Here is a 26,520-nt window from a genome sequence, read left to right as displayed (position 1 = left end):
AGGTGAGTGATCATACCATCATGTTTATATGGGTCATAAAGATCTTTTTTTGTATAGTTTTTCTGTGTATTGTTGCCACTTCTTAATATCATCTGCTTCTGTTAGTTCCATACCATTTCTGTCCTTTATTGAGCCCATCTTTACATGAAACATTCCCTTGGTATCTCTAATTTCTTGAAGAGATCTCTAGTCTTTCCCATTCTATTGTTTTCCTCTATCTCTTTGCATTGATCACTGAGGAAGGCTTTCTTATCTCTCCTTGCTATTCTTTGGAACTCTGCGTTCAGATGGGCAGATCGTTCCTTTTCTCCTTTGCCTCCAGTGTCTCTTCTTTTCTCAGTTATTTGTAAGGCCTCCTCAGACAACCGTTTTGCCTTTTTGCATTTCTTTCTCTTGGCGGTGGTCTTGATTGCTACTTCCTGTACAATGTCACAAATCTCCGTCCATAGTTTTTCAGATACTCTTTCTATCAGATCTAATCCCTTGAATCTATTTGTCACTTCCACTGTATAATTGAAAGGGATTTGATTAAGGTCATACCTGAATGGTCTAGTGGTTTTCCCTACTTTCTTCCATTTCAGTCTGAATTTGGCAATAAGGAACTCATGATCTGAGCCACATTCAGTTCATTTTTGTATCCATGATTTTGCATGATGATTGGTATCATTTTCAACAATATTCATAATTTTAACCATATTTTTCAGATATAAAATGATCTCTAGGATGAACTGCAAAGAAATCATAACGATAAAATTCATATCAGTAGGGACCATTTATCTGATAACTCTAAGGACTTCACACTAAAAATAAATCAAGGTTTATTTGAAAAGCATTATGTCACTCCAAATGTGTTTGGTAAGTAATCTTTTCACAGTAACAACGCCTTATAAATGGTGTCACATTTTCCAAAGTGCATTCCATGTAACAATTAGTTTTGTTAGATGTTGTTAGAAGTTAAGCATCCCTGCATCCCCTCCCTACCAGAAACCTCCACCTAACAACAACAACAACAACAACTTACACACACACACACACACACACACACACACACACACACACACACACACCAAAACCAAAAAAAACCCCTCTTGGTCATTTTTAAGTGAAATAACACCCAAGTTTTTATACAGTAACTGAAAATACTGTCAAATGAATCATCAACAAGTTTTGCCTTAGAGATAACACTTGTTAGCACCTGTTATGCTCATCATCTCCTTCTCAAGATGCTCACAGTCTATAGGGAAAGCAGTTGATCCCTGCAGCAGGATGGCTGTACCACATGACAGCCCCTTAGCTATTACGGAGCAGACCAGGGGAGGCATCTGACCTGGTGCCAACCAAGGAACAACCAATCCATCCATAAGTTGGCCTGTGACAACTACTTTGATACTTCCTCATAATTTGAACCAAGACACATGGAATAAACTGGCTAGCCTGGTACTAGGGGGAGCAAAAGACAAGACTAACTGAATCTTGTTACTAGCGGAGTGCTCATCTCAAGTTCAGTTGCTCAGTCATGTCCAACTCCTTGAGACCTCGTGGGTGCCAGCCTCCTCTGTCCATGGGACTTCCCAGTAAGAATACTGGAGTGGGTAGCCATTCCTCCTCCAGGGGATCTTCCCAACCCAGAGATTGAACCCACATCTCCTGCATTGCAGGCAGATTCTTTACCATCTGAGCTACCAGGGAAGCCTCCTACTAGAGTTCAAAGACACAGCTCTCTGTTACAACAGAGTACCTCAGATTCTGATTACTCACCGAGCTGCAGTCTTTGCAGCCTCCCATGAGGCCCAACTGTCAATTTTCCTACAGTCCCTGTGGCCTGGCCTCACAGCTAATATTCCCATTTCTCTTTCTACTTCATGTAGCTTAAGGATAAATTCCCTATTAGTCAAAATCACCAAATGAGTATCTGCCAACAAAGACCACCCCTCCTCATTCCCACTGTAATCAGATTATTCTTACCTGGTTATGTTCCAGCTGAATGTTTTTTCTAAGATGTATCAACACCAAAGCAGAACTTTCTTCCATTGTTATACATCCTTTGTACTTCCTTTTTATTCCCTCTAATGCTCTTACATGAGTGAATAAGAAATTATCATAGATCATCTTGAATCTTCTCCAATTTATATTTCTAAAAAGTTAATTATGTGCAATATTCCATTATTTGTAACATTTTTTTTTATAGCATAGCTCTTAAATAATTTTGTTCCACTCCTCAAAGTGGAGCTGTTGGGAGTCACTTTCCTATAAGGTATGTAGGGTACTAAGCATAATACTGGTTGTCAGTCAACATTTTTGTGTGGATGGTAAATACAAAAAAGTTGCATAACAGCATGGACTGAGATCGGCTGGAAGCTCCCATCTTTGCTTAGTCCTCAATATGCATGTGATGAAAGTACCCCTTTCCTAACACCAGAGGGCACTGTGCCATCAGGATACTGCCAACAACTGTGTTTTGTTTTGTTTTGTTTTGTTTTGCAGCTGCTTCTACATTCCTGCACCAGAACCCTTCAGAAAAGCCTTCTGCTTTTTCTTTTTACCATTCTTAGGCCAAGACTGGTTCTGAGGTTAAATGAGAACAAGTTTCAGGGCAGTAAGAACACCCTGTAATTTTTAGCCAATCTTATTCTGCCTCTGGGGCTTCCCTGGTGGCTCAGAGGGTAAAGAATCTGCCTAAAAAGCAGGAGACCCAGGTTCAATCCCTGGGTGGGGAAGATCCTGTGGAGATGGAAATGGCAACCCACTCCAGTATTTTTGCCTGGAAAATTCACTGGACAGACGCGCCTGGTGGGCAGCAGTCCATGGGGTCACAGTTAGACACTACTGAGGGACTAACACTGTTCTGCCTCTACTAAATTCAGTATCTTGATCTTCTTGGTCTCATTATTCTCATTTACAATTTAGGTATAAGTCAGGAAAACACTAATGAGCACAATTAAACTGTTTTGCCTTAGATGCAAAGACTAGATCCTGCTGATTCTCATTGTGATTTAAATATGGGAAGTCAGATTGATTTACTTAAGGCTATAAAATTGTGTCTAACTTCTGGAACTTCTTAAAGAGAATGTCCACCAAGTACTACCAATAATCTACTCTAATTATAGACCTTCTTCCAATCTCATTAGTATAGAGGTTTGGGCTTCTTTCTTTCACAATCCAGATTAACAGGTAGTTTCTCAAGGAAGGATTGTCTCAACACTCATTAATTCCTTCAACATGTATTGAACATCAATTGTGTGCCAGGCTTTTATCTGCTAGATGCTGGCAAAAACACACAAGTTGTACTTTTGTGAAGTTTTCAAATTGAGAAAATAATTTTTTAATTGTAAAGCTGAAGTGGCTTTACAATTGCACTATAAAGAGCGCTACAGAAAGCTACCAGAATATGTAACAGGGAGACTTACTCAATCCCAGGAAGAGTGGTCAAGAAATTGTCCCCCAAAGAAAACGATTTAGGTTAAAAGTATGTGGGGCAGGCAGAGATGAGAATGAGTATAGCCCCAATAGGAAGACCCGAGAAATAATAATGTCACTAAGGTTGCAGTTCAGTGTACGGTGGGGAAGTGAAAAAGCTGGGCAGTCAGACGCCTTCAAAACCATGACTTTCTTTACACTGAAAACCACTTAAAGAAGAGTTTTAATCTAGAAGTTGCCATGATCATATTTGTATTTTTTTAAAAAGACTATTCTCCCTTGTCGGAGAAGGCAATGGCACCCCACTCCAGTACTCTTGCTTGGAAAATCCCATGGATGGAGGTAGGCTGCAGTCCATGCGGTCGCTAAGAGTCGGACACGACTGACCGACTTCACTTTCACTTTCCACTTTCATGCATTGGAGAAGGAAATGGCAACCCCCTCCAGTGTTCTTGCCTTGAGAATCCCAGGGACGGGGGAGCCAGGTGGGCTACCATCTATGGGGTTGCACAGAGTCGGACACGACTGACGCGACTTAGCAGCAGCAGCATTCTCCCTTGTGGAAGGATAATAAAAGGAAATTCACTGAGAAATAAACTGCTGGCATGCGAAAAAACTGAACCCAAGAAATCGGGTTAGGAGGCTATTGATTGAACGTCGTGAAAGGATGACCCTGAAGGAAGTAAGCTGTCGAGGACTGATATTTAGAAAGTATAATCCATGAAACTCAGTGGAGTACATAAACTGTAAACAAGCTCATTATTATTCTGATTTCAAAACAGCGACTGTTTTAAATTGACTGATAAAATAAATGAAAATAAAGCCATTCGATTCCAAACACTGAGACCTCTGTGTGGGAGAATCCGCGGAGTCGGCGTGGTTATTTCCTTAAGTAAAGTTTCTTTGCATTTGCCTAGGCTCTGTGGAAATGCTCCCTGATGCAATACAGATGAGGTGGCGTGTAATAATAATGAATGTCCGAGGAAAGGCGCTTGTCCCCGGATCAACAAGGCTTAGGTCTTGGAAACTCTGGATTGCAAGGAGGGCCTCGCTCGGTTCACTGCCATAGACTTGAAGCCGGGAAAAGTCAGCAGAACTCAGCAGTCACGCCAGGTCAGGTAGCGCCGAAGCAGCAGAGAAATCTGGCCTCTACCCTAGTGTCTGATCGCGGGCCAGGAACAGGCAACCCGAAATTTCCCGGAAGCTCAAACTTAGCGCGTCTTGCTCTCTACGGCGGCCGAAAGGGTCCTGGAGTAATAGGCGGAGTCAGCCCGGAAGAAGGCGCACGCGCATTGCGGACTTCTGGGCGCCGGAGATGACCCGCCAGGAGTGAGTGCAGGATCTGTAGTTTCCTACCCGCAGTTTCCTCTCCCGCCCAGCCGCGGCCTGATTTCCTAGAAGGGGGCCCTCCATTCCGCGTTGTCGATTAGCTGCCTGCTCTCCCATCAGGTTAGGAGGCGGAGTTTGGGCGCTTTCCGATTGCATCAGCTGTGGACCACGTGGCGCAAGCGCAGTGCTCCCAGGCGCCACTGACCATTTCTGCTTGGGGACAGCTGTCCTTTCCTCCTGGCTGTCGATCTGGGATTTAGTTTTTTCTTGGTGGTTTGTGGATGTCCGAGGAGCAGGCCAGTAGCCCTTCAGCGAAAATGGGAGACGAGGAGAATCCGGTGAGTGGGCTGAGTGGAGCGCGGAGGCAGTGCTGGCGCTCTTGTATCCGTGTTGCCCAACGTGGGGAGAGGGAGGGGTGGAGGAACCCTGGGGCGGGGGGCGCGATAGAACTCCCGGACAAGTCAGGGTCCCCTTTAGAGAGGAATCGCAGATTCATAAAGCAGGGCAGGGCCTTGCAGATCATCTCTGGGTCCATCCTATTTTTTTAGATGAGGACGCTGAGTGTCTTGCTCAGAGCCACACAACTAATTAGAAGCCGAGACAGAATTAGAATCTAGAGCTTTGGGCTTCTAGACTAGCGTCTTTGGCTCCCTGTAGTCGGGAAGAATGTTGCGGAGCCTCATTTAATTGTGAAACCACGTACGGGTAAAAGACCCAGTTTAAGAAAGGGAAAACCAAGTCACCGATATCTGCCCAAGTGTATAATAAACGGTGGAGACCACCCCACCTGGCAAACTCTAGAGAAGTTACACACCCCCCTGCCCGATGCTGGAGGCTTGCCTTATCACATTGACAAACGTTCATCATTTGAACTTTTCTCATCATCTGAACTTTTCGCTTTAGTGGCATACTCTGCTTGGGAACATCTTCCCAATCCTGTTCAGTGGGCCAACTTTTGGGTTGAAAGTTCAGATCGCTTTTACGTAAATATATAGTATGTACACTTGCCCATCTTTGATCTGTTTTCGTTGGAAATAAAGAACGGCTGCCCCGTCACGTTTCCAGTTGTTACAGGAAAGGTGAAGTGGACCTCAGGGTTCCAGAGAGACCCATTTTAGTATCGTGGCTCTCCTGTTCACTGTGCTGTGCTTAGTCGCTCGCTCAGTCGTGTCCGACTTTTTGCGACCCTATGGACTGTGGCCCATTAGGTTCCTCTGTCCATGGATTTCTCCAGGCAAGAATACTGGAATGGGTTGCCTTGCCCTCTAGGGGATCTTCCCAACCCAGAGATCGAACCCAGGGCTTCCGCATTGCCAACGGTTTCTTTACCCTCTCAGCCACAAGGGAAATCCTGTTTACTAGCTGTATGCAAATAGAAAGTTACTTACTGTTTTTGAGCCACTAGCCTCATTTGTCAAATGGAGAGGTGTTTTAGAATACAGAAAAAACTTGATGTTAGTTCTCTCCTTTATCATTACTGCTTTCATTTAGCAGTATCCATGTGACCAAAAACATTTAATCCGAAAAACAGAATTGTTTCCTTCTCTTTCCATTTTGAATTTTCAGATAGACCTGCAATTAATTTTGTATCCGTCTTTTTACCTGAATACTTGGCTAGTTATTAATAATATTAATGTTCACTATTATATTCTATTATTATATATTACTTATATGTAGTATATATTATATATAATATATATTACATAATATTCACTATCATATTATAATTAATATAATATTAATCATATAGTGAAGGCATGCAGGTAATCTTAGAATCCTGTCAGTACTTTACTTGACTAGAATGGTCTTAAGGTGTATTCATTGTTCAATTGTCGGCTGTAGATGAACCTTAAAAGTTCATTAAGTCCTGAATCCCAGAGTAGGGGAAGTGTTAGCTCAGAAGGAAATTTGGAGTAATATTTTTACAATTTGTTTTGTGTTTTAAGTGATGCAAGTCCTAAGTTTTATGAAATTGAAAAGAACAATCAAAATGTCCACAAGTGATAAATGGAAAAATAATGAAATGTTATTTGATAGTAAAAAGGAGCGCAGTACTGATACATGTAATGTGGATGATCTTGAAATCGTATACTGGCTTAAAGAAGCCAGGCACAAATAACTTTATTGTATGATTCCATTTGTATTCCATGGCTATAGAAACAGAAATATTAGTTGTTGCCAAGTGCTGGGGAGATCGGGGAGGAGGGAATAACTGCTAATGTGTACAGGATTGCCTTTGGGGATAATGAAATTGATTGTGGTGATAGTTGGGCAACTATAAATACACTGAAAAACCATTGAATTATGCATTTTTTTATGTGGGTGCATTTTATGGTATCGGAATATATCTTGAACTGTTTTTAAAAAGTTCAAAGGTCAAAAACATTTACAAAACTAAAGTATTGTGCCCCGCGCCCCCCCCCCCCGCCCCCACCCCCAGTTCTGCCCTAACATGCCTTCACTGCTGGAGATCACTTCCTCCCTTAGAGTTGACCACGGTCAGTTTCTGGGTGGGTGTCTTTCCTTCCTACCACTTACAGGTTTTCCAAACCTAGAAAAATTATCTAACTTTTTCTAATTTAACCATGTATAAAATGGGAATAATGATAGCCATCTCACAGTGTTTCTGTGAGAATCCAAGGTGATTGTGGAGGAACTCTGTAGATGGTAAAACTTTTATGTGGTGAAATTGGCCTGAGGATGTTTCTCTCTGAGGGAGGTAAGTCGTTTATTTCTACGATGATACTCTTTGTACTAGTGTAGTACTGTTAGCTGCTGCTGTTAAGTCGCTTCAGTCGTGTCCGACTCTATGCGACCCCATAGATAGCAGCCCACCAGGCTCCCGCGTCCCTGGGATTCTTTAGGCAAGAACACGGGAGTGGTTTGCCATTTCCTTCTCCAATGCATGAAAGTGAAAAATGAAAGTGAAGTCGCTCAGTTGTGTCCAACTGTTAGTTGCTAGTCATGTCCAACTCTTTACAGTAACATGGACTGTATAGCCCACCAGGCTCCTCTGTCCATGGGACTCTCCAGGCAATAACACTAGAGTGGATAGCCATTCTCTGTAGTATCCCTTAATGTGGTTCGGTATTTCTCAACCTCAGTGCTCTTGACACTACAGACTGGATAATTCTTTGTGGTGGGAAGCTGTCCTGTGCCTTGTTGGATGCTTAGCACTATCCCTGGCCTCTACCCAGTCTATGCCAATTGTACTCCCCAGTTGTGACAAGCAAAAAGGTTTCCAGACATCACCAAATGTTCACTGAACGGGGCACTGCTTCTGGGTGAGAACCATTGCTTAAGACTAGTTCTTGCCGTTGGTGTCTTCTTGCACAAGACTTACTACTTTAAAACTTTCTTGTGACTTCCTGGCATTGAACTGAATTCTAAGAAGTCCACAGAGGACACCACCCTTACGGCAGAAACTGAAGAGGAACTAAAAAGCCTCTTGATAAAAGTGAAAGAAGAAGGTGAAAAAGTTGGCTTAAAGCTCAACTTCAGGAAACTAAGATCATGGCAGCTGGTCCCATCACTTCATGGCAAATAGATGGGGAAACAGTGGAAACAGTGTCAGACTTTATTTTTGGGGCTTCCAAAATCACTGCAGATGGTGACTGCAGCCATGAAATTAAAAGACGTGTACTCCTTGAAAGAAAAGTCATGACCAACCTAGATAGCATATTTAAAAGCAGAGATATTAGTTTGCCAACAAAGGTCCATCTAGTCAAGGCTATGGTTTTTCCAGTGGTCATGTATGGATGTGAGAGTTGGACTGTGAAGAAAGCTAAGCACTGAAGAATTGATGCTTTTGAACTGTGGTGTTGGAGAAAACTCTTGAGGGTCCCTTGGACTGCAAGGAAGTCCAGCCAGTCCATCCTAAAGAAGATCAGTCCTGGGTGCTCATTGGAAGGACTGATGCTAAAGCTGAAACTCCAGTACTTTGGCCACCTCATGCGAAGAGTTGATTCATTGGAAAGGACCCTGTTGCTGGGAGGGATTGGGGGCAGGAGGAGAAGGGGACAACAGAGGATTAGATGGCTGGATGGCATCACCAACTCGATGGACATGAGTTTGAGTGATAGGAGTTGGTGATGGACAGGGAGGCCTGGTGTGCTGCGATTCATGGGGTTGCAGAGAGTCGGACACGACTGAGTGACTGAACTGAACTGAACTGAACTTCTCTTTGACAGTGGTGAAATTTCCTCCTCTTTCAAAATCAGATTTCTGCTTTTTAAAAAAACAGATGCTAAAATAACATCCTCAAAACTTTCCTAGGGGCAGCTTGGATGGCTGTCAAATTAGATTAAAATAAAGAGCCTTCATGTCTTTTTTGCTTCTTTAGGTAGGTGCTGGTGAAGAGAAACAAAAGGAAGGAAGCAAGAAGAAGAATAAAGAAGGATCGGGGGATGGGGGTCGAGCAGAGGTAAATGTTTTCAGGGCACTCTCATCAGAGATTGACGGGGCAGGGAGCTGTCTTAGACTCGTCCTGTGTGAGAGTCTTTTGGTTTTCATGGGATTTTAAGATAGCACAAGATGGAAAAGCAGGGAGAAGAGCCAGGAAAGTCTAAGAGGGAAAGAAAGACTGGCGGTTACTTGTTATTGAAAAAGAAAAACAGCTGAAGTATGATTGTAAGATAATCTGTGGGATTAGATATGAAAAACAGAACAAACATTGCTAAAAAGAGGACTGTGATAATTACTCAGTTGCCAGATTGGGTGCTAGCCCTCTGACCATTTTATTCAATGAGACATTGAGAGACTTTGGTGTTTGAGCTTATACTGAGTACAAGGGAAACCAAAGAAAGCCCCATTCCTTCATCCCATTCACACTGTGTCCACCTGGACCTGCCACTGGGGACTGGTTTTAAGCCAGGGCAAATCTCCTGGAGGCCTCACAAGTGTAGTGAAAACGCTTTCAGTTCACCAGGCAGACACTGGAAGGAACTGGCCTCCCAGGAGTCATCCCAGAATCCACCTAGCTCCTGGGTGCTGCAGGAGGCAGTGAGACTTGTCTTCTTGCTTTGTTTTTGAAGTTGAACTGCTATGAACCAGGCTTCACTTTTTGCTTTTGTCATTACAACTGTTTTATTAGAGACTCTTTAGAAAACGACCAAAAGACAGAAGAACAAAGGAATAGGCTCTTAAGAAGTATCCTATAGCACAGTAAACTGACTTAAGAGCTCTTTTTATAAATGTTGCATTGCTAAACTTAGAGCACTTCCACTTACTGAAAGGTAAGTTTGTAGTGATCAAGCACCACTAAGTGTTGCTTAGAGCCCTGCATAACCATTTCTGTTATGTTTTGTCCATTGTATCCCACTGTAAGTGTGGGGGGAATTGTTGACTGAATTTCAGAATTTGTAAGAAAATGCATATGTTCCCTAATTTCTTTGTTATACTATAAGAGTAGTACATGCTGTTCTGTTAAAGTTTGAGAATTAGCCTGGAAATAGGAAAGAAGGGATATAATTCGAGGACTTTAATGAATCAAGAATTGTGTGTATGATGTGATTGAATATGTATGTTAAGTGATCTGTCTGGAAAAAAAAGTGTACAGTGAGGTATCCAAGACCTTTCCTCCTCCTCCATACTCCCATCATTTATGTATTTGTCTGGTTCCGCTTCTGAGGGCAGCGGTAGGTCTTATTCTCCTCTTCAGGGCTAGGTACAGAGAGTATCTGCTCCAGGAGTGGTGAATAAGCTAAGTTTAACACCAAGTGCTTCTGATCAGGAAGTGCCAAACAGATGTGGAGATAAACAGCCAAAAGATGCAGAGGGTTATGTTGGTGGGTAGGAGCATACTGATGCTTCTGAGTAGGTGGGGCCCAGTCATGTGAGCAGGATTGTATTAATAGAATGATGGGCTCTGAGCTTTCAGTTAATTTATTGGTGCCTCCCTATCAAGGATTATGGACCTCTGTAATGATTTAATGAAAAGCCCCCTAAGAGCACCTGAATGACTAAAGAAAGGGAGAGAGTGTGGTAGGAGGGAGTTCTAAAGAGATCAAGACTCTTCCATTAAAAAAAAAAAAAAAATTAAAAGCCAAGAAAAAAATAAGATTGAAATGAGAAGGAAATTTTGTAAGAGGGAAAAAAATAAAGCACTACTTCACATAAGATAAATCTTTTTATTATTATTTCTTTTGCTTTTCTATATGAAAAGGAATGCAAGTATTTACTGACTGTCTATTTGTTGTCTTTCAGTTGAATCCTTGGCCCGAATATATTAACACACGTCTTGAGCTATACAACAAACTAAAAGCAGAACATGATTCCATTCTGGCAGAAAAGGCAGAAAAAGATAGTAAGCCCATTAAAGTCACCCTGCCTGATGGTAAACAGGTAGACGCAGAATCCTGGAAAACTACACCATATCAAATTGCTTGTGGAATTAGGTATGAGCTATATCTGTCTTGACCATTTGTTGTTTGTAACTAAACTTTTTTTTAATCTTGCCAAATTTCATCCTCATAACAGTATGTTCCTGTTCAGTGCTTGTATTGTTTAATTTATTTTATTTGGGTTTTTTAAAAAATAAAAACAGTTTAGAGCATTGTAGTCAAGATTCAAAGTGAATATCTTGAAGACTTTGGTCTTATTTTACGAAAGATTATGTATTTCTTCTTCATGCATGCATGCTAAGTCGCTTCAGTAGTGTCCGATTCTGTGCGACCATATGGACTGTAGCTCGCCAGGCTCCTCTGTCCATGGGATTCTCCAGGCAAGAATACTGGAGTGGATTGCATATCCTCATATATTTCTTCTACTTTGATCATAAAATGTCACATAAGCAAGTAGAGACTGCTTCATCTATTTTGACCAAAATTCTCAGTTTTACAATTAAAAATGAAAGTAGCTCATCTCAAATGGGAAAGTTAAAAAACTAACATGACACATGAAAAACTATATTATTTTTGTAAATCTAATGTTAAAACTTTTGTTGGGCTGTGTTAAAGTTATTTCAGGTAAGTGAGAATTAGATGCATACATACTTTGTAATAAAGTAAATGCTTTCTTAATCTGATATGATAGGGATGATTAGCTGGTAAGTTTATCAAAAAATGATGAAGTTGGAAAGGCATAAATTGATACATATATTTTCTACCAGGTATTGGCAAACTATGGTCATTAAAAAAATGACTAATACGACTATAATGCCAAGGTTGGGGGTGGGTGGAGTGCTAATTAACTTTTATATTATCTTAACACGCTTGAAAAGCCATCTGAGTGCAAAATCCTTCCAGATTTTTATGTAGTTGTTTCATCCACACCTGACTTGAAAATTTTTTAAGTGACTTGCCTGTATCAAGCCTTCCCAAACATTCAACTTGGTTTTCACAGAAACTGTCATTCCCTTGTTGTATTATTTACCTGTTTCTGTTTACTTATAATGATTACGTATTGAGCTGAAACCACTGAAATCATCATGTGAATTGTCAAAAATGATTATCATCACTATCATATTGTTGAACCTAAGAGATACAATAACAAGTGCACAGATTTGGGAGCCATCACACACAGCTGGTTCTTGACAAGCCTATGGGAGCAGGAGCGGTTAGGCCCATGAGCCATGTGCTCAGTATGCCCGGGCCTTCTTTCAAAGGGAATGTTGCTATTAATTCGACAAACCTAAAGTACTTCTACCTTACTCCAAAGGTGGTAAGAATATTAAGCAAGTTTCCATGTGAGGTCATATATAACTGGATATATGGACAGACTTTTTATTTAAAGTATCAGTTCAGCCTTTCATTTGAGAGAGAATTTTACAGGTTGGTTGGTTAAGAGATTTCTCCATTGTTGTGCAGTGAGATTGTAGCTGTGTCTGTTAAAATCCAGGCTCCTGTCAGTCCAGGAACTCATTCTCTACATATGACAACATTCTTCAGATTATGTTGTACTTTATCAAGTGGCCAATTGGAAAATAATTTTCTGCTTTTTTTAAATTGATGCTTCCATTGCGGCTAACTAGTCGGAAAATATTTTGGGGGAAACATCAAAATTCTAAGTTGAATCATGTAAGACACTGGTGAACTCTAGGCCTAGAATTAAATTAGTGATATGAAAGTGAGAGTGTTTTATGACATTTCTACAAAAGTCCAGAATAACTTCTTGTTCTGTGCTGACAGACTTGATACAGGGTTACCACAAAAATATATATATATGTGTGTGTGTGTATATATCCACAGGGTGTAATAAAAGACGAGATATGCCTGTATATAATGTTTGCTTATTTTGGTTCTCACATCAACTGTTGTGCTGCAGAAGATTCTTTTTTATAGAGTCTTGTGTTTTTACACCTGTGTGTATATATTTTAAGTCAAGGCCTGGCCGACAACACTGTCATTGCTAAGGTGAATAAAGCCGTCTGGGACCTAGACCGTCCTCTGGAGGAAGATTGCACCTTGGAGCTGCTCAAGTTTGAGGATGAGGAAGCTCAAGCAGTAAGTTTTTATTCAGATTCATAGTCTGTTCCAGCTTATTATTTAAGCCAGCAGGTGGCTAACGTTGGTTGATGTCTCATCGTCATATTTGAAGTCTTGATTTTGTCTTTCATGTAGGAAACAGAATGAAAGTGCTTGTTTTATAAAACTAAGAAGTGCAGAAGTGCACTTAATTCAAATTCATTCTTACTCAATATACTTCAGTGAAGGAAAAGTGCTCAGAATTTTATTAGAAATTGATTAAGCTAGTAAAAATTGTTTTCTACACTATTAGTCAACACTTAATCAAGATGTCTCTATTAATTAAATTTGAAAATGATTCATATTTCTGTTCCTTTTGGACAATTGATTTTCATATCTTTCTTACTTTAAAATGCTGAAAGCACTATAAAAATCAGTCTGCATTTGACAGCAGAGTTTTCCCCTTATTTCTCCAGGGTGGAATACTGTATAAGAAAAAATAAAATATTTTGTTTTCGTGACGGTGATTTTGCTTAAATGAATCAATGGTTTCTAAATGTACTCTGGAGTCCTTAAGTTTTTTATGAGAATTTAAATTACTTATTACTTTTTATTTTTATTTCAAGGTCCATATGTTTTTTCTTGGTTTTAAATTGTATTATAGGATCTAGTTGTGTGTTGTTTGGGGCCAATAAGAAAAAAGGGCTTCCATCGTAGCTCAGATGGTAAAAAATCCACCTGCAACGTGGGAGACCTGGGTTGGATCCCTGAGTCAGGAACATTCCCTAGAGAGGAGGGCATGGCAACCCACTCCAATATTCTTGCCTGGATAATCCCCATGGACAGAGGAGCCTGGTGAGCTATAGTCCATGGGTCCTGGGTGGATCAGAAAGTGGCTGCCACCAACAGTGATCGCACGGTAATCCTCTTTGCCAAGGTTTCCCTCCCTGCTGTGTGCTTCTTGCCAGGCGTGGGGGACCCCGGCCCCTGTTTCCAAAGACTGAGCAACTAAACACAATAAGAAAAAAATCAGGTATAACTCGTAAGTGATGTTCCACAGCCAAGTAAAGGCCAGAGCATAGCCTGTGGGATTGACTCAAAAGACCCTGGGCCATTGCAGTTAATAAGACAGTCATGTTGTGGGTACCTGTTGTTTTCAGGGAACAAAATCCATCCCATTTAATTAATGATGCTAATTTGTATTTCAATTCGTTCAAACAGATAATTTCTAAGATACAAATACAATTTAGTAATTAGAATCCTTCTAAATCTTTTTGGCTCTGAATAGAATCACATTGTAATCTGTAGATTTATAAATTTAGGTCTTCTTGTCTTAAATTTACTCTATACTAAACTTTATGTATCTTTCAAAACAAACAATTAATTTACAACTTGTACTCCCAGACTCAGACCACCTTATTTTTCTTTGAATTTTCAGGTGTATTGGCACTCAAGTGCTCACATAATGGGTGAAGCCATGGAAAGAGTCTATGGTGGATGTTTGTGTTATGGACCACCGATAGAAAATGGATTCTATTATGACATGTACCTTGAAGAAGGGTAAGTTGTATAACTGGATAAAGAAAAATAAAATCTGAATTACTGTGGGTTCATACTTTGTTTTTAAAGATTTGTCAATAAGGAAAAATGATATAAAGCTTATTGCTTCACAGTTATAGTTAAAGAAGAAACGATATAAAGTTTATTGCTTCGCTGCTGCTGCTGCTAAGTTGCTCCAGTCGTGTCCGACTCTGCGAAACCCCATAGACCGCAGCCCACCGGGCTTCTCCATCCCTGGGATTCTCCAGGGAAGAACACTGGAGTGGGTTGCCATTTCCTTCTCCAGTGCATAAAAGCGAAAAGTCAAAGTGAAGTCACTCAGTCGTGTCCAACTCCCAGTGACCCCATGGACTGCAGCCTACCAGGCTCCTCCTACCAAAGTCCATGGGACTTTCCAGGCGAGAGTACTGGAGTAGGCAGTTACAGTTAAAGGAGAAATGATATAAAGCTTATTGCTTCACAGTTACAGTTAAAGGATAAATGATATAAAGCTTATTGCTTCACAGTTAACAGTTAAAGGAGAAACGATATAAAGCTTATTGCTTCACAGTTACCCAGTATTCCTGCTAAGAAAACTTGAAGTGTTTTAGTAACTCTTGAAGTAGTAAAGACTTTCTTGAGAGCTCTGTTCTAGATCAATGAAGGTGATTTAGATCATAGACCTAAACTGTATGTCGGGGAAAGGAAATGAAGGTTGAACCTCTCCTTTCCTAGTGGGACATGTGGGAATGGTCTTCATGAAGAGCAAGCTCAAAGTCACTGAAAATATAAAAATAGTTTATAAAAAAATGTCTAGTTTAAAATTCTTAATATATGATGCAAGGGTCTAAAATTCTTAATATATGGTGCCGGGGTCTACTCTTCTATATTAAAACCTTTGAGATATTCTAAAGACATGTTCCCCCAAGCTGTGGTGTGAGTAGAATGGGATAGAAAGAGATTAATTCTATTTTATTCTTCAGGGGTGTGTCCAGCAATGATTTCTCTTCTTTGGAGACTTTATGTAAGAAAATCATTAAAGAAAAGCAAGCTTTTGAAAGATTAGAAGTTAAGAAGGAAACTTTACTGGAAATGTTTAAGGTAAATTGAACTGTAACATGGCCTCCACTTCTGTTTCACTCGTTAACGTTACTTAAAGTACATTGGGCTTAGCGTACTAAGTTGATGCCTATCCTGTTCTTTAGAAAAATTTAACAAATGTTTTTAAAACATGTATAACATTTATAGTCATACAATGCTTAGACATACTTCAAATTGTATTTTAGCTACAGTATTTAGAAGTAAAACTTAAAGAGTGGTTATTTTTTAAAATAATTTTTTCTATTTTCAGTACAACAAGTTCAAATGCAGGATTTTGAATGAAAAAGTGAATACTCCAACTACCACAGTCTATAGGTAAGACTATCAAGTTTCGTTAAATACTGCTATTGTATATATCATTTTAAGTCTTTGTTAAAATTCCTTTTTTTTTTTTTTCAATCTTCAGGTGTGGCCCCTTGATAGATCTCTGCCGGGGTCCTCATGTCAGACACACTGGCAAAATCAAGACTTTGAAAATACACAAAGTAAGCGATATAACTTTGGAGGCTCTATATAGACCTACTTGTCTACTAAAGATGTAATGTTTATTTAAACTTGCATTCATTTCTCGTTTCAGCCATGTTTCTCTTGCATATGTAAGGGTGGATTTTTTTCTTGTGCTCTCTGCTGACTGTGGGCACTGTGTGTCACTAGCTGTTTTTTTTTTTTTTTAATGGAAATTCTCTCAAGCAGCGACTGAGACTCACCACCCATCACCAGAGCACATGGTGGTGGATTTTTGGAGAACTTACAAAATCACACAGTCAGGCTTAGAGACCCACTCTCTATAGGGTGCATGCTTTTGCCTTTTGTTATATCTAAGGTGGTAATTATCCAAGTTGTTCTTTTTTTAACCAAACTAATCATGCCAATAAGATTTTTGTTGTTGTTGGTTGGTTGGTTGATTTTCCATTTTTGCTCAATCTTCTTGTGAAAGAAAGGTGCCTCTAAAGTCAGTTTTGTTTGTGGAGTTGTGATGTCAGTGGGTATTGAGAACTGGGCAATTTTGATAGGATTAAATAACTAGCTTTGTCCTGTGGAATGAGTACAACCACTCTAGACAGACCTCAGCAACTGGGAGATGCTTACATACTACATGTTGGCTTTTTATGCCATTTTTCTTGAAATAAGGGCTAAATATGAATTTGACTCATAATGTAACTGTGAGAAATAACATGTAACTCTTAAATGAGATATTAAGAATTTGAACATTATCTCATGGTAATTCCCTTTTTTCAGAATTCTTCCACCTACTGGGAAGGCAAGTCGGATATGGAGACTCTACAGAGAATTTATGGCATTTCGTTTCCAGATCCTAAGATGCTGAAAGAATGGGAGAAGTTCCAAGAGGAGGCTAAAAACCGAGATCATAGGAAAATTGGAAGGGTATGTTTAAAAGAATAATGTGTGTAGACCAGATTTTCATTTGAAATATAATTGTATCAGGTAACAAGAGTTTAATTCTGAAGAGGTGCGGTAGCTTTCAAGGACTTACTGTACTGTCCTGGAAAAGCTGTGAATTACTTACTCATTGTTCACATTGTCTTTCTAGAGTGTGTTCAGTACTGTGCAGAAATTCATTTTAACTACTTCTTTTATTGAGAACACATGTTGATGGCCTACACTTTTCTGTAAAAGAAGTATAGCAGCATTTTGTAGAGCTGGGAGATGCTTTTGAAATTCTCTGCTCTCACTGACTTACTTACTCGAAAGACATGGAAACTTAAGTCCCAGAAACGTTTATCTGCTTGTTGCCCAAGATGACACAGAGCATCAGTAGTGGATTCTGTGGTGTCCTTTTCTTTATTCCTCTGCTCCTAAATGTTTCTAAACTGGAAGTTAAGTTCAGTAAAAAATACTCATTCACTCATACTCACTCACACTGTTCACTGTGCCGGGCATGATCCATATGTATACGTATAAACTCCCTTTTGCTTTTGTATACCCAGGACCAAGAACTCTACTTCTTCCATGAACTCAGCCCTGGGAGTTGCTTCTTCCTGCCCAAGGGAGCCTACATTTATAACACACTTATTGAATTCATCAGGGTAAGCCATATTCATCCTTTTCTTCTATAGATTTAAGATATAAATTGATTTTATTAGATAAGGTCTGCCAGAGGGAAAGATAACCTTTTGTTTGAGAAGAAAGATTTTAAAGAATAAATGAAAACAGATGTATTAGGTCTCATAAAATGTATAAAAAATTCTTTCCTCCTAATACATGATCTAGTCCATATAGTTGGGTATATGTGCATGAGACAAGCTGGTGAGCTTGAAATGGGGCCTGTAACCCCTTATGTGGGAGATCTGTGGCTTTCTGACTGTTCATTTGTATTTTCTTTGAAAAACAAGTTAATCTTTACATTACTTCTTTCTTTGTAAACTGTGACAACCGTACATTTATAGAGAATAACACAACCAGTATCTCTGTATTCATCTCCTAATTAAAACATATCCAAATGGGGTATATTTGCTTCAGATTTTTTATTGAGGTAGAGTAATACATGGGCTTCCCTGGTGGCTCAGTGGTAAAGAATCCTCCTGTCAATGCAGAAGACATGGGTTTGACCTCTAGGTCAGAAAGATCCTCTGGAGAAGGAAAGGGCAACCTATGCCAGTATTCTTGCTTAGGAAATCCCATGGACAGAGCAGCCTGGCGGGCTGTAGTCCATAGAGTCACACACTACTTAGCAACTAACAGCTGAGTAATACATACATGGTAAGCGGGGAGAAACTCTCTTTTGAGACTCCTTTCTGATCTACTTCCTTCCTTTCCTCAAAGAAACTATATACTATTTTAAAGTTAGCATGGATGGATCCTTTTTGTGCCTGTTGTTTTTACATCTCCCGTATAAATATGTATCTAAATTATGTGTTTGTATGCTTCAAAGTTACACGCATGAAGTCTTGATGTGTATTAGTCTGCCCTGTGATTTTCATTTTGGATAAGTACACATCCAGTCCATTTTCACTTGTTCAGTATTAACCCATCGTATAACTTCCACAGTGTGCCCATGTCCTTGCTGGGCACACTGACGTCGTCTCCCTTTCCCCCGAGTGGCCCGTGGTGCTGGAGTACCCTCCTCTTGTCCATGTGCAGAGGCTTCCTCTTTGTGAATACCTCCCAGCGGAGCGTCGAGATTTTAAGATGTGCACCTTGAACTTCACTAGATAGTGCAAAATGGCTCGTGAAATCGTTCCTTGCACCTGATGTGTAAGCATGTATTCGCTACACGTGTGTTGTGTCTGTTTCCTAACAGAGTGAATACAGGAAACGAGGGTTCCAGGAGGTGGTCACCCCGAACATCTATAATAGCCGGCTCTGGGTGACCTCGGGCCACTGGCAGCACTACAGCGAGAACATGTTCTCCTTTGAAGTGGAGAAGGAGCTGTTTGCTCTGAAACCCATGAACTGCCCGGGACACTGGTATTCAGCAGTTTTTAGTTTCTCTCAGAGATTTTCTAGATTGTTTTTCCCCCTTTGAAAGTATGTTAAAAAAAAAAAAAAGATGTAATCAGAAGAGTATTTAAATACATCATAAATGCAATGGTGTAATGTCGTCTGTGCCCAGCTAGACCCTCAGATCTGTAGACACTGAAGAGTGGCACTGGGGCAGCATCTGAGAACAGACAGGATACAGAACAGGGGAGACTTTTATTTATTTATTTTTTTTAAGATACATGCATCATAACCTCCTGCTGATGAATCGACATCCTTGGAAAATCCTCCTTGCCTTTAGGCAGCTCACTTTGTATCCTTGGAAGCTGGGTGAGGAGCAGCGTAGGGCAAACCAGGTAGAGCTGTGGCTGGCTGCAGGTGGCCAAGACATAGCTCCTAGCACTGGTCCCAGCAACCAGGCCCGGAGGGCAGAGGGTGTGAAACGGACGAGTCTCCACGTTGGCCCTGGCTTGTAAGTCAGGGAACCAAGCTCAAGTTTATTCTTAGTCTTCCCAAGTTCTTCAGAGTTTCGGAAGCACTTTCAGACTAACCGGGAACTAAAGCACTTTGGGGAGCAGTAAGAAAGTACAGGAGGCGCTAGTGGTAAATCTCCCGTCTGCCGATGCAGGTAGACGTTAAGAGACACGGGTTCAATCCCCAGATTGGGAAGATCTCCTGGAGAAGAGAATAGCAACCCACTGCAGTATTCTTGCCTGTCCCACAGACAGAAGAGGCTGGTGGGCTACAGTCCATAGGGTAGCAAAGAGTTGGACATGATTGAAGTGACTTGCATAGGATAACAGCTTAAGTACAGACTTTCATTTCCACTGTTTCTATAGCTAAGATTTTCTTTACAATATGAGCCTTAAAGGCCATCCTCAAAGAGCACAAGGATAGGACTTCAGACTTAATGGAAATACATTGTTTATTCTGGCTTGGTTATGGATGGTTGTATTATAATTTATTTGCTGCTTTATTCATGCAAGTGCTTAGAAAAGCCCAGACTTTTGATGTGTGAACAGCTAGATCCAGTATTTGGCAGCCTTTCCTAGCAGTATCAGAGAAGCAGTTGTGTTCTTATGAAATTAAATGTCAGTGGATTTTACTTTGCTCTCTTCTTTAGCCTCATGTTTGATCATCGGCCAAGATCCTGGCGAGAGTTGCCTCTGAGAGTTGCTGATTTTGGGGTGCTTCATAGGAATGAGCTGTCAGGAGCACTCACGGGACTCACTCGGGTCCGAAGGTTCCAGCAAGATGATGCTCATATATTCTGTGCCATTGAGCAGGTATGAGACTCTGGGGTGAAACACTTTGAGACATGTCAAGAAAATTGAGGAAAATTAAATTACCACTGTCCCCCCACCTCCCCTTTTTTTTTTTTAAGATTGAGGATGAAATAAAAGGTTGTTTGGATTTTCTGCGTACAGTATATAGCATATTTGGATTTTCTTTTAAACTGAACCTGTCTACTCGCCCAGAAAAATTCCTTGGAGATGTTCAAGTATGGGATCAAGCTGAGAAAGTAAGTGGTGGTTTTCAGTGCGCTTCAGTATTAACTTGAGTGAAATTGGCTTGCGCCATAATGTGAGAAAGCCAAGCTTCTTTAAATGGATAAAAGCGAAAGAAAATTGGAAATGGTTTCTAGGCTTGTGTAAGCCAGTTTTTTCCTCTGTGATTTTGTATTTTAGACATGGTTGAGTGTGTTTTTTTTAGTCATCACGCTGTAACCTTTAAAGGGGTTTGTGTATGAGTATGTCTAGGTGGACAAAATTGTAAAGCAAAGAATAGTAACCCATAAAGTAGTTATATTTTTAGTCTCAAATTAGGATGGAAGAAGTTGCATTTGAACAAAAATTTAAATCATTTTGTTTTATCCTTAGCAACTTGAAAACAGTCTGAATGAGTTTGGTGAAAAGTGGGAATTAAATCCTGGAGATGGAGCTTTCTATGGTCCAAAGGTCAGTACCAAAGTCTAATTGAGAGAAATACGTCTTTTCTGTTCGGATGAAGAAGAGATTACTGTAAAGTTTTTAAAAATTCACCCCTAATAGAACCTAATCTTTGCATCTTAGATTGACATCCAGATTAAAGACGCTATTGGGCGGTACCACCAGTGTGCAACAATACAGTTGGATTTCCAGTTGCCCATTAGATTTAATCTTACTTTTGTAAGGTGAGTTTCTAAGTGTCTGCTCTGAATATTCTTCCATAAGGACATAAAGGAACATATATACAAAATGAAACAATTTTTTTTTTCTTTCTAGCCATGATGGTGATGATAAGAAAAAGCCAGTCATTATCCATAGAGCCATCTTGGGGTCAGTGGAAAGAATGATTGCTATCCTCACTGAAAACTATGGGGGAAAATGGTAATGTTTGTCATTATTTTCTTGTGTTTTTGTCCAGACTGTGTAAATTACCTGTGAGAAATGTCTGCTGTCCAGTTTAGTTCTGTGATGGAAAGGGAGAATGATTCTAGGTGTTGACTTCTAATTAATGATGTGTTTACTAAAAAGTAAGGAATCACAGTCTACACCCAAATTTTTTAGCTAGAAGAATGTTTGTAATTATTTTTAGCAGTTGATTGGTTTGAATGTTATAATTAGGAGTTATTAATCAGTAAGAAGCTTATTGTTTTGATTGCTTTCTAAGTAACTTTGGGAACTTATAAAACTTTGTTTTTTGAGTAAACAAAAGTAGACTTTCAGCAGTACCTTGTTCAGTGTTGCTGATCACAATAAATAAGCATTTTGGACCCTTTAGAAGCCAAGTTTTTGGGGTTTTTTTGTTTGGATTGAAAGTATAGAGTCCAAACCAATTAACATTTTTGTGTCTCATTTCCAGAAATGCTTGTTTCTGCTGGCAAGATAATAAGCACGTTAGTTGCATTTTATTTTCTTAGCACCTTTGTCTGGGCCCCATTTTGGGAAGGCAGTTGAAAACAGGAAATGGTTCTGAAACACTCATTTTGTACAGCCTGCATCATTACATTGCAGTTACTTCAGTTTCGTTTGTAATTTGATTAGTTCAGACATTTTAGGTCAGGGATGTCATATGTATAAATGAAATAAGCTAATTTCTTTTCAGTTATATTTCATAAAATCAAAACAAATATGGGCAGTATTCTCTGCACAATCTCGAGAATAGGGAGATCCTCAGCTGATGCTTTGCCAAACCTGTAGTGGGTGGGGAAGAGCCCACAATTGGGGTGGATTTTGGTGCTCACCAAATTCAGCCTAATTTGGTGCTTGAAGGTGAAAATGAAAGTCGCTCAGTTGTGTCTGACTCTTTGCGACCCCATGGACTATACAGTGCAGAAGGCAACGTCACCCCACTCCAGTACTCTTGCCTGGAAAATCCCATGGATGGAGGAGCCTGGTAGGCTGTAGTCCATGGAGTCGTGAAGAGTCAGACACGACTGAGCGACTTCATTTTCACTTTTCACTTTCATGCATTGGAGAAGGAAATGGCAATCCACTCCAGTATTCTTGCCTGGGGAATCCCAGGGACGGGGGAGCCTGGTGGGCTGCTGTCTATGGGGTCGCACAGAGTCGGACACGACTGAAGCAACTTAGCAGCAGCAGCAGCAGCAGCAGGACTATACAGTCCATGGAATTCTCCAGGCCAGAATACTGGAGTGTGTAGCCTTTCCCTTCTCCAGGATCTTCCCAACCCAGGGATTGAATCCTCCCGCATTGCAGGTGGATTCTTTCCCACCTGAGCCAAGAGGGAAGCAATTTGGGGCTTACTCCAGTCTAACTGTAGCAATTACTCCCTTAATTGTAGCAAGATAACTTGAAAATAGAGGTGGGACCAGGAGCAGCACTGGCTTGAGTCTGCAGCAGGTGGGGATTGGGTACCTGAAATCCCTGAAAGGAGAACTGCAGATGGGCTCACCTTTTTATAAGCAGTGAAAACACACTTTTACCAAGTACCATCACCAGTTGCTAACAGTTTCTATTTGTTGAGTCCTACAAAATGGATCTTGAATAAACTGAAGGCACAGTCTCTGTCCCTACATGAAAAATGAGTAATACAATAACACTTGAATAAAATAACCTTTGGGGTAAAATAACTTGAATCATTAAGTGCTTTGCTTTGTCAGTGTGTTAAGCCCTCCAGCAGCAAGTGCATGGTGTTTTCTGTTAGCTGCTATGTTGAATTATGGGGCGTGGTCCCAGCTCTCTATTTGCTTTGCTCTCTCTGCTTAGCAAGACAAGTCTTAGTTACAGATTTTCCCTTTTTTCTGCTTCTGAATTGCCCTTCAGTCCTTACTGGACATTGGAAAAAGAGCCAGGTTTTTGGAAGTGGTCCTTGCATGTTTCAGGAAAAGGTACTGAATAGTAGACTAAGAAATGTGCTATCCTTGTTGAAGAATGTTCCCAAATTCACATTACATATTTTCTTATTTCTTCTAAAGGCCCTTCTGGCTGTCCCCTCATCAGGTAATGGTAGTTCCAGTGGGACCAACATGTGATGAATATGCCCAAAAGGTGATCCTTAAGTATAACTTTCTTTAAATTTAATAGCTATTGTTCAGCTTTTCAGATCTCAAAAATTATATCTATGCTTTCTAAGTCAAGCTGCTGTGATATAGAGAAGTGTTTACATTTTCAGTCCTTGGTAAGCCTAAGTAGATCATATTACCTTTTAATGTTTTTTTATGTGGTTCTGTGGTGAGTAGACTTAATTTGGAAGTCTAAACTAAAACACATTTGATGTTTTAGTTTTTAATATTAGCAAATTGTGTGACACGTAAATTCAAATGCATAATGTAATGTAAACTGCTCTTGACTCAGAGTAATTTTGGTTTGTTTCTCACGCACATTTCTTTAATTTGAAACTTTTTTTTCAAGTTGATGGTATGACAGAGCAATCTTTGCCCTCCCTACCAAAAAGCCACCTTACTAACAGATGTACGAATATCCATTCATACCTCACACCTTAAAGAGTAGAACAGTCTATTCTGTTATACAGCAACAATTCCATGCTAAGGAATCTCAAATTATGAAATGTTGAGTTATTAATAGAAAGCATTGTTTCATAATTGCAAGCTGAAAGTAATAAATTGGCTAGACAAAAATCTATATATCAATGAATAACATTGTAGCATCAAAACCACCACATTGGACTTCCCTGGCAGTCCAATGGTTAAGCCTCCACACTTCCATTGAAGGGAGCACGGGTTCAATCCCTGGTTGGGACACTAAGATCACAGACCTCACTGTGCAACCAAAAAAAAAACCTAGCCTGTGTTCGGATCAGAATAAATTGCACTTGAGTCTCAACTGCCTTTTAATGAAGAAACATTTAAAAAACCCAACTGATAAGCAGACTATTCAAGATATACTGTATTCCTATCACATCACACAGTAGTTTTAATCAGTTATGCTTTCCATGGTTAACGGATTTTACTTTATTATATATGCATTATAAAAGCTCAAGGTAGAAAAAAGGTCAGTTTTAGTTAACTCACTTTTCAACTGTAACACTGACTTTCTCCACGTGGGGATGGAGTGGCATTTCAAATTATGTAGGGGGTAGATTTTTGATGATACTGAGTTGTGGGGGGAGGGCACTGCTATTAATCCTTAATGACTAGAGACTAGAGATGTTAAATAGCCTGCAGTTACCAGACTTCTTACCCAGTGGCAGAATAACTCAACTAACATGTGCCCAGGGCTCGTGTTAAGGAAAAAAGCACTGGTGCTTTATACTTTAAAATAGGTTACAGTTGAGAGTGTAGTCTTATCCTGGCACTGTAATAAACTAAGTAAGAACCTTTCTGAAATTTGCATATTTATAAAATCCCAGGAGATTCATTGGTTAATGATCACTAAAGCGTAACAACCTATTAGTGAAATAAAAATGACCCGTTCAGATCATTCTGTCTTATTGAGTGGTAATTGGTGGATAGAAAATTTAACCTGGTGTATTTAATTCACAGTTTATCTCTCAAACAATATATCGTTTTGTAGTTCCACATCACGATAATATATGCTTCAGTATATTTGTTAACATCCCTTTTTAATGTTTGTATAATTGTCCAAATTGTTTGCTAAATAAAATTATTTAAGATCAAAATATAATTCTCCTTGAGATCTGAAGAATTCTCTGTGTTTAGGTACAGCAACAATTCCATGATGCTAAATTCATGGTGGACATTGATCTGGATCCAGGCTGTACATTAAACAAGAAGATCAGGAATGCACAGTTAGCACAATATAACTTCATCCTAGGTAAGAAAGGAGACTTACCAAAGACAGCCTGCCAAACCTTAGGAAACCTTGAAACTTGGAGATGGAGGCTTAAGGGAGTTGTGATCATCAGTAGTCTTTCCAGTCCTGATCTCAAACTGTATGTTTGTTCTGTTGATACAACAAAGGAACATTTTGGTTTGGAAACTTGAAAGTTTGAAGTAATCTTGAAAGGTTTGTCTAAAAGTCTTCTCCCCTTCACCTCCTACTTTTCGTCTGGTGGATTTTTATTAAGTTGGCTGGATTAAGTGACTTGGTAATAAGCACAGCAGTTCTAGTTATTGCAGAATGGTGGGTTGGGTTTTGTTTTTTCATGAGTAGATTTGGTCACCTGTACATTTTAATGAATCAGAAGCTACAGGGTGGATTTCTGTTTGAATATTCAGTAGGAAAATTTTCACCTAACAAAAGTTTTGTGGGTTTTGGTTTAGTTGTTGGTGAAAAAGAGAAAACCGGCGGCACTGTCAATATCCGTACCAGAGACAATAAGGTGCACGGAGAGCGTACGATCTCTGAAACCATTGAGCGGCTCCAGCAGCTCAAGCGTTCCCGCAGCAAACAGGCAGAAGAAGAATTTTAAGGAGGGACTTCGCCCAGCTTGGCTCAGTAGAAAAGGGTGAACACGCTTGCCTACCATGATCTTTGTATGATGGAAAATATCAGCTTATACTAACCTTAGAATAATTTGGCAGAGCCTTTGGAGATTACTGCAGATCAATGTTTTTTAATTTAGACTTTAGACTATATGTATTTGAAGAAGGTAATTAAAAGTGATGCAGTAACATGATTTTATTCATTAAATTTCTGAACACTGGAATAAAAGCATGAGGAATGTGCTAATGTAATGTGGAAGAATGTTTTTGTAAACGTAATACAGCTAAAATAAGTTTTTTTCAGATTTGGTCAATGGAAAAGATTAGAATTGGATTATGATATAAAAATAAAAACTTCTATTCATGTAAGTTTCAACCACTCTGTCCTTCATGTCTGTACACACCTACCTGGAACAAATCACATGATCCAATATTTATCTT

At 39.8% G+C, this 26,520-nt stretch overlaps 1 protein-coding gene and 1 non-coding gene across 2 annotated transcripts; both read left to right on the top strand.

The window, feature by feature from the left end:
- Positions 1–2,645: 2,645 nt before the first annotated feature.
- Positions 2,646–2,717, top strand: TRNAF-AAA (transfer RNA phenylalanine (anticodon AAA)). The gene has a single exon. It is a non-coding gene; the product is annotated as a tRNA-Phe (tRNA).
- Positions 2,718–4,130: 1,413 nt separating this feature from the next.
- TARS1 (threonyl-tRNA synthetase 1) lies at positions 4,131–26,455 on the top strand. The gene is made up of 19 exons (XM_069555949.1): positions 4,131–5,084; positions 9,089–9,169; positions 10,951–11,141; positions 13,064–13,187; positions 14,587–14,708; positions 15,671–15,788; positions 16,039–16,103; positions 16,195–16,273; positions 17,028–17,174; positions 17,738–17,836; positions 19,051–19,217; positions 20,353–20,515; positions 20,614–20,751; positions 21,110–21,187; positions 21,302–21,402; positions 21,494–21,598; positions 23,650–23,722; positions 25,354–25,468; positions 25,918–26,455. The coding sequence occupies exons 1-19, from the start codon at positions 5,028–5,030 to the stop codon at positions 26,064–26,066; spliced, it is 2,172 nt and encodes a 723-aa protein (XP_069412050.1). The 5' UTR covers positions 4,131–5,027; the 3' UTR covers positions 26,067–26,455.
- Positions 26,456–26,520: the final 65 nt, after the last annotated feature.

Source organism: Ovis canadensis, chromosome 16 (assembly GCF_042477335.2).
Source record: "Ovis canadensis isolate MfBH-ARS-UI-01 breed Bighorn chromosome 16, ARS-UI_OviCan_v2, whole genome shotgun sequence".
Classification (NCBI taxonomy): Eukaryota; Metazoa; Chordata; class Mammalia; order Artiodactyla; family Bovidae; genus Ovis; species Ovis canadensis.
This window is presented reverse-complemented; position numbering and strand designations above follow the sequence as displayed.

What these genes read in the sequence shown, in the direction of transcription:
- TARS1 (XM_069555949.1), top strand. Translation starts at nt 5,028, where the DNA reads ATGTCCGAGGAGCAGGCCAGTAGCCCTTCAGCGAAAATGGGAGACGAG. An exon ending in AGGATGAGGAAGCTCAAGCA is followed by an intron (nt 13,188 to 14,586) that starts GTAAGTTTTTAT and finishes TTGAATTTTCAG; the next exon opens with GTGTATTGGCACTCAAGTGC. An exon ending in GTGATGAATATGCCCAAAAG is followed by an intron (nt 23,723 to 25,353) that starts GTGATCCTTAAG and finishes CTCTGTGTTTAG; the next exon opens with GTACAGCAACAATTCCATGA.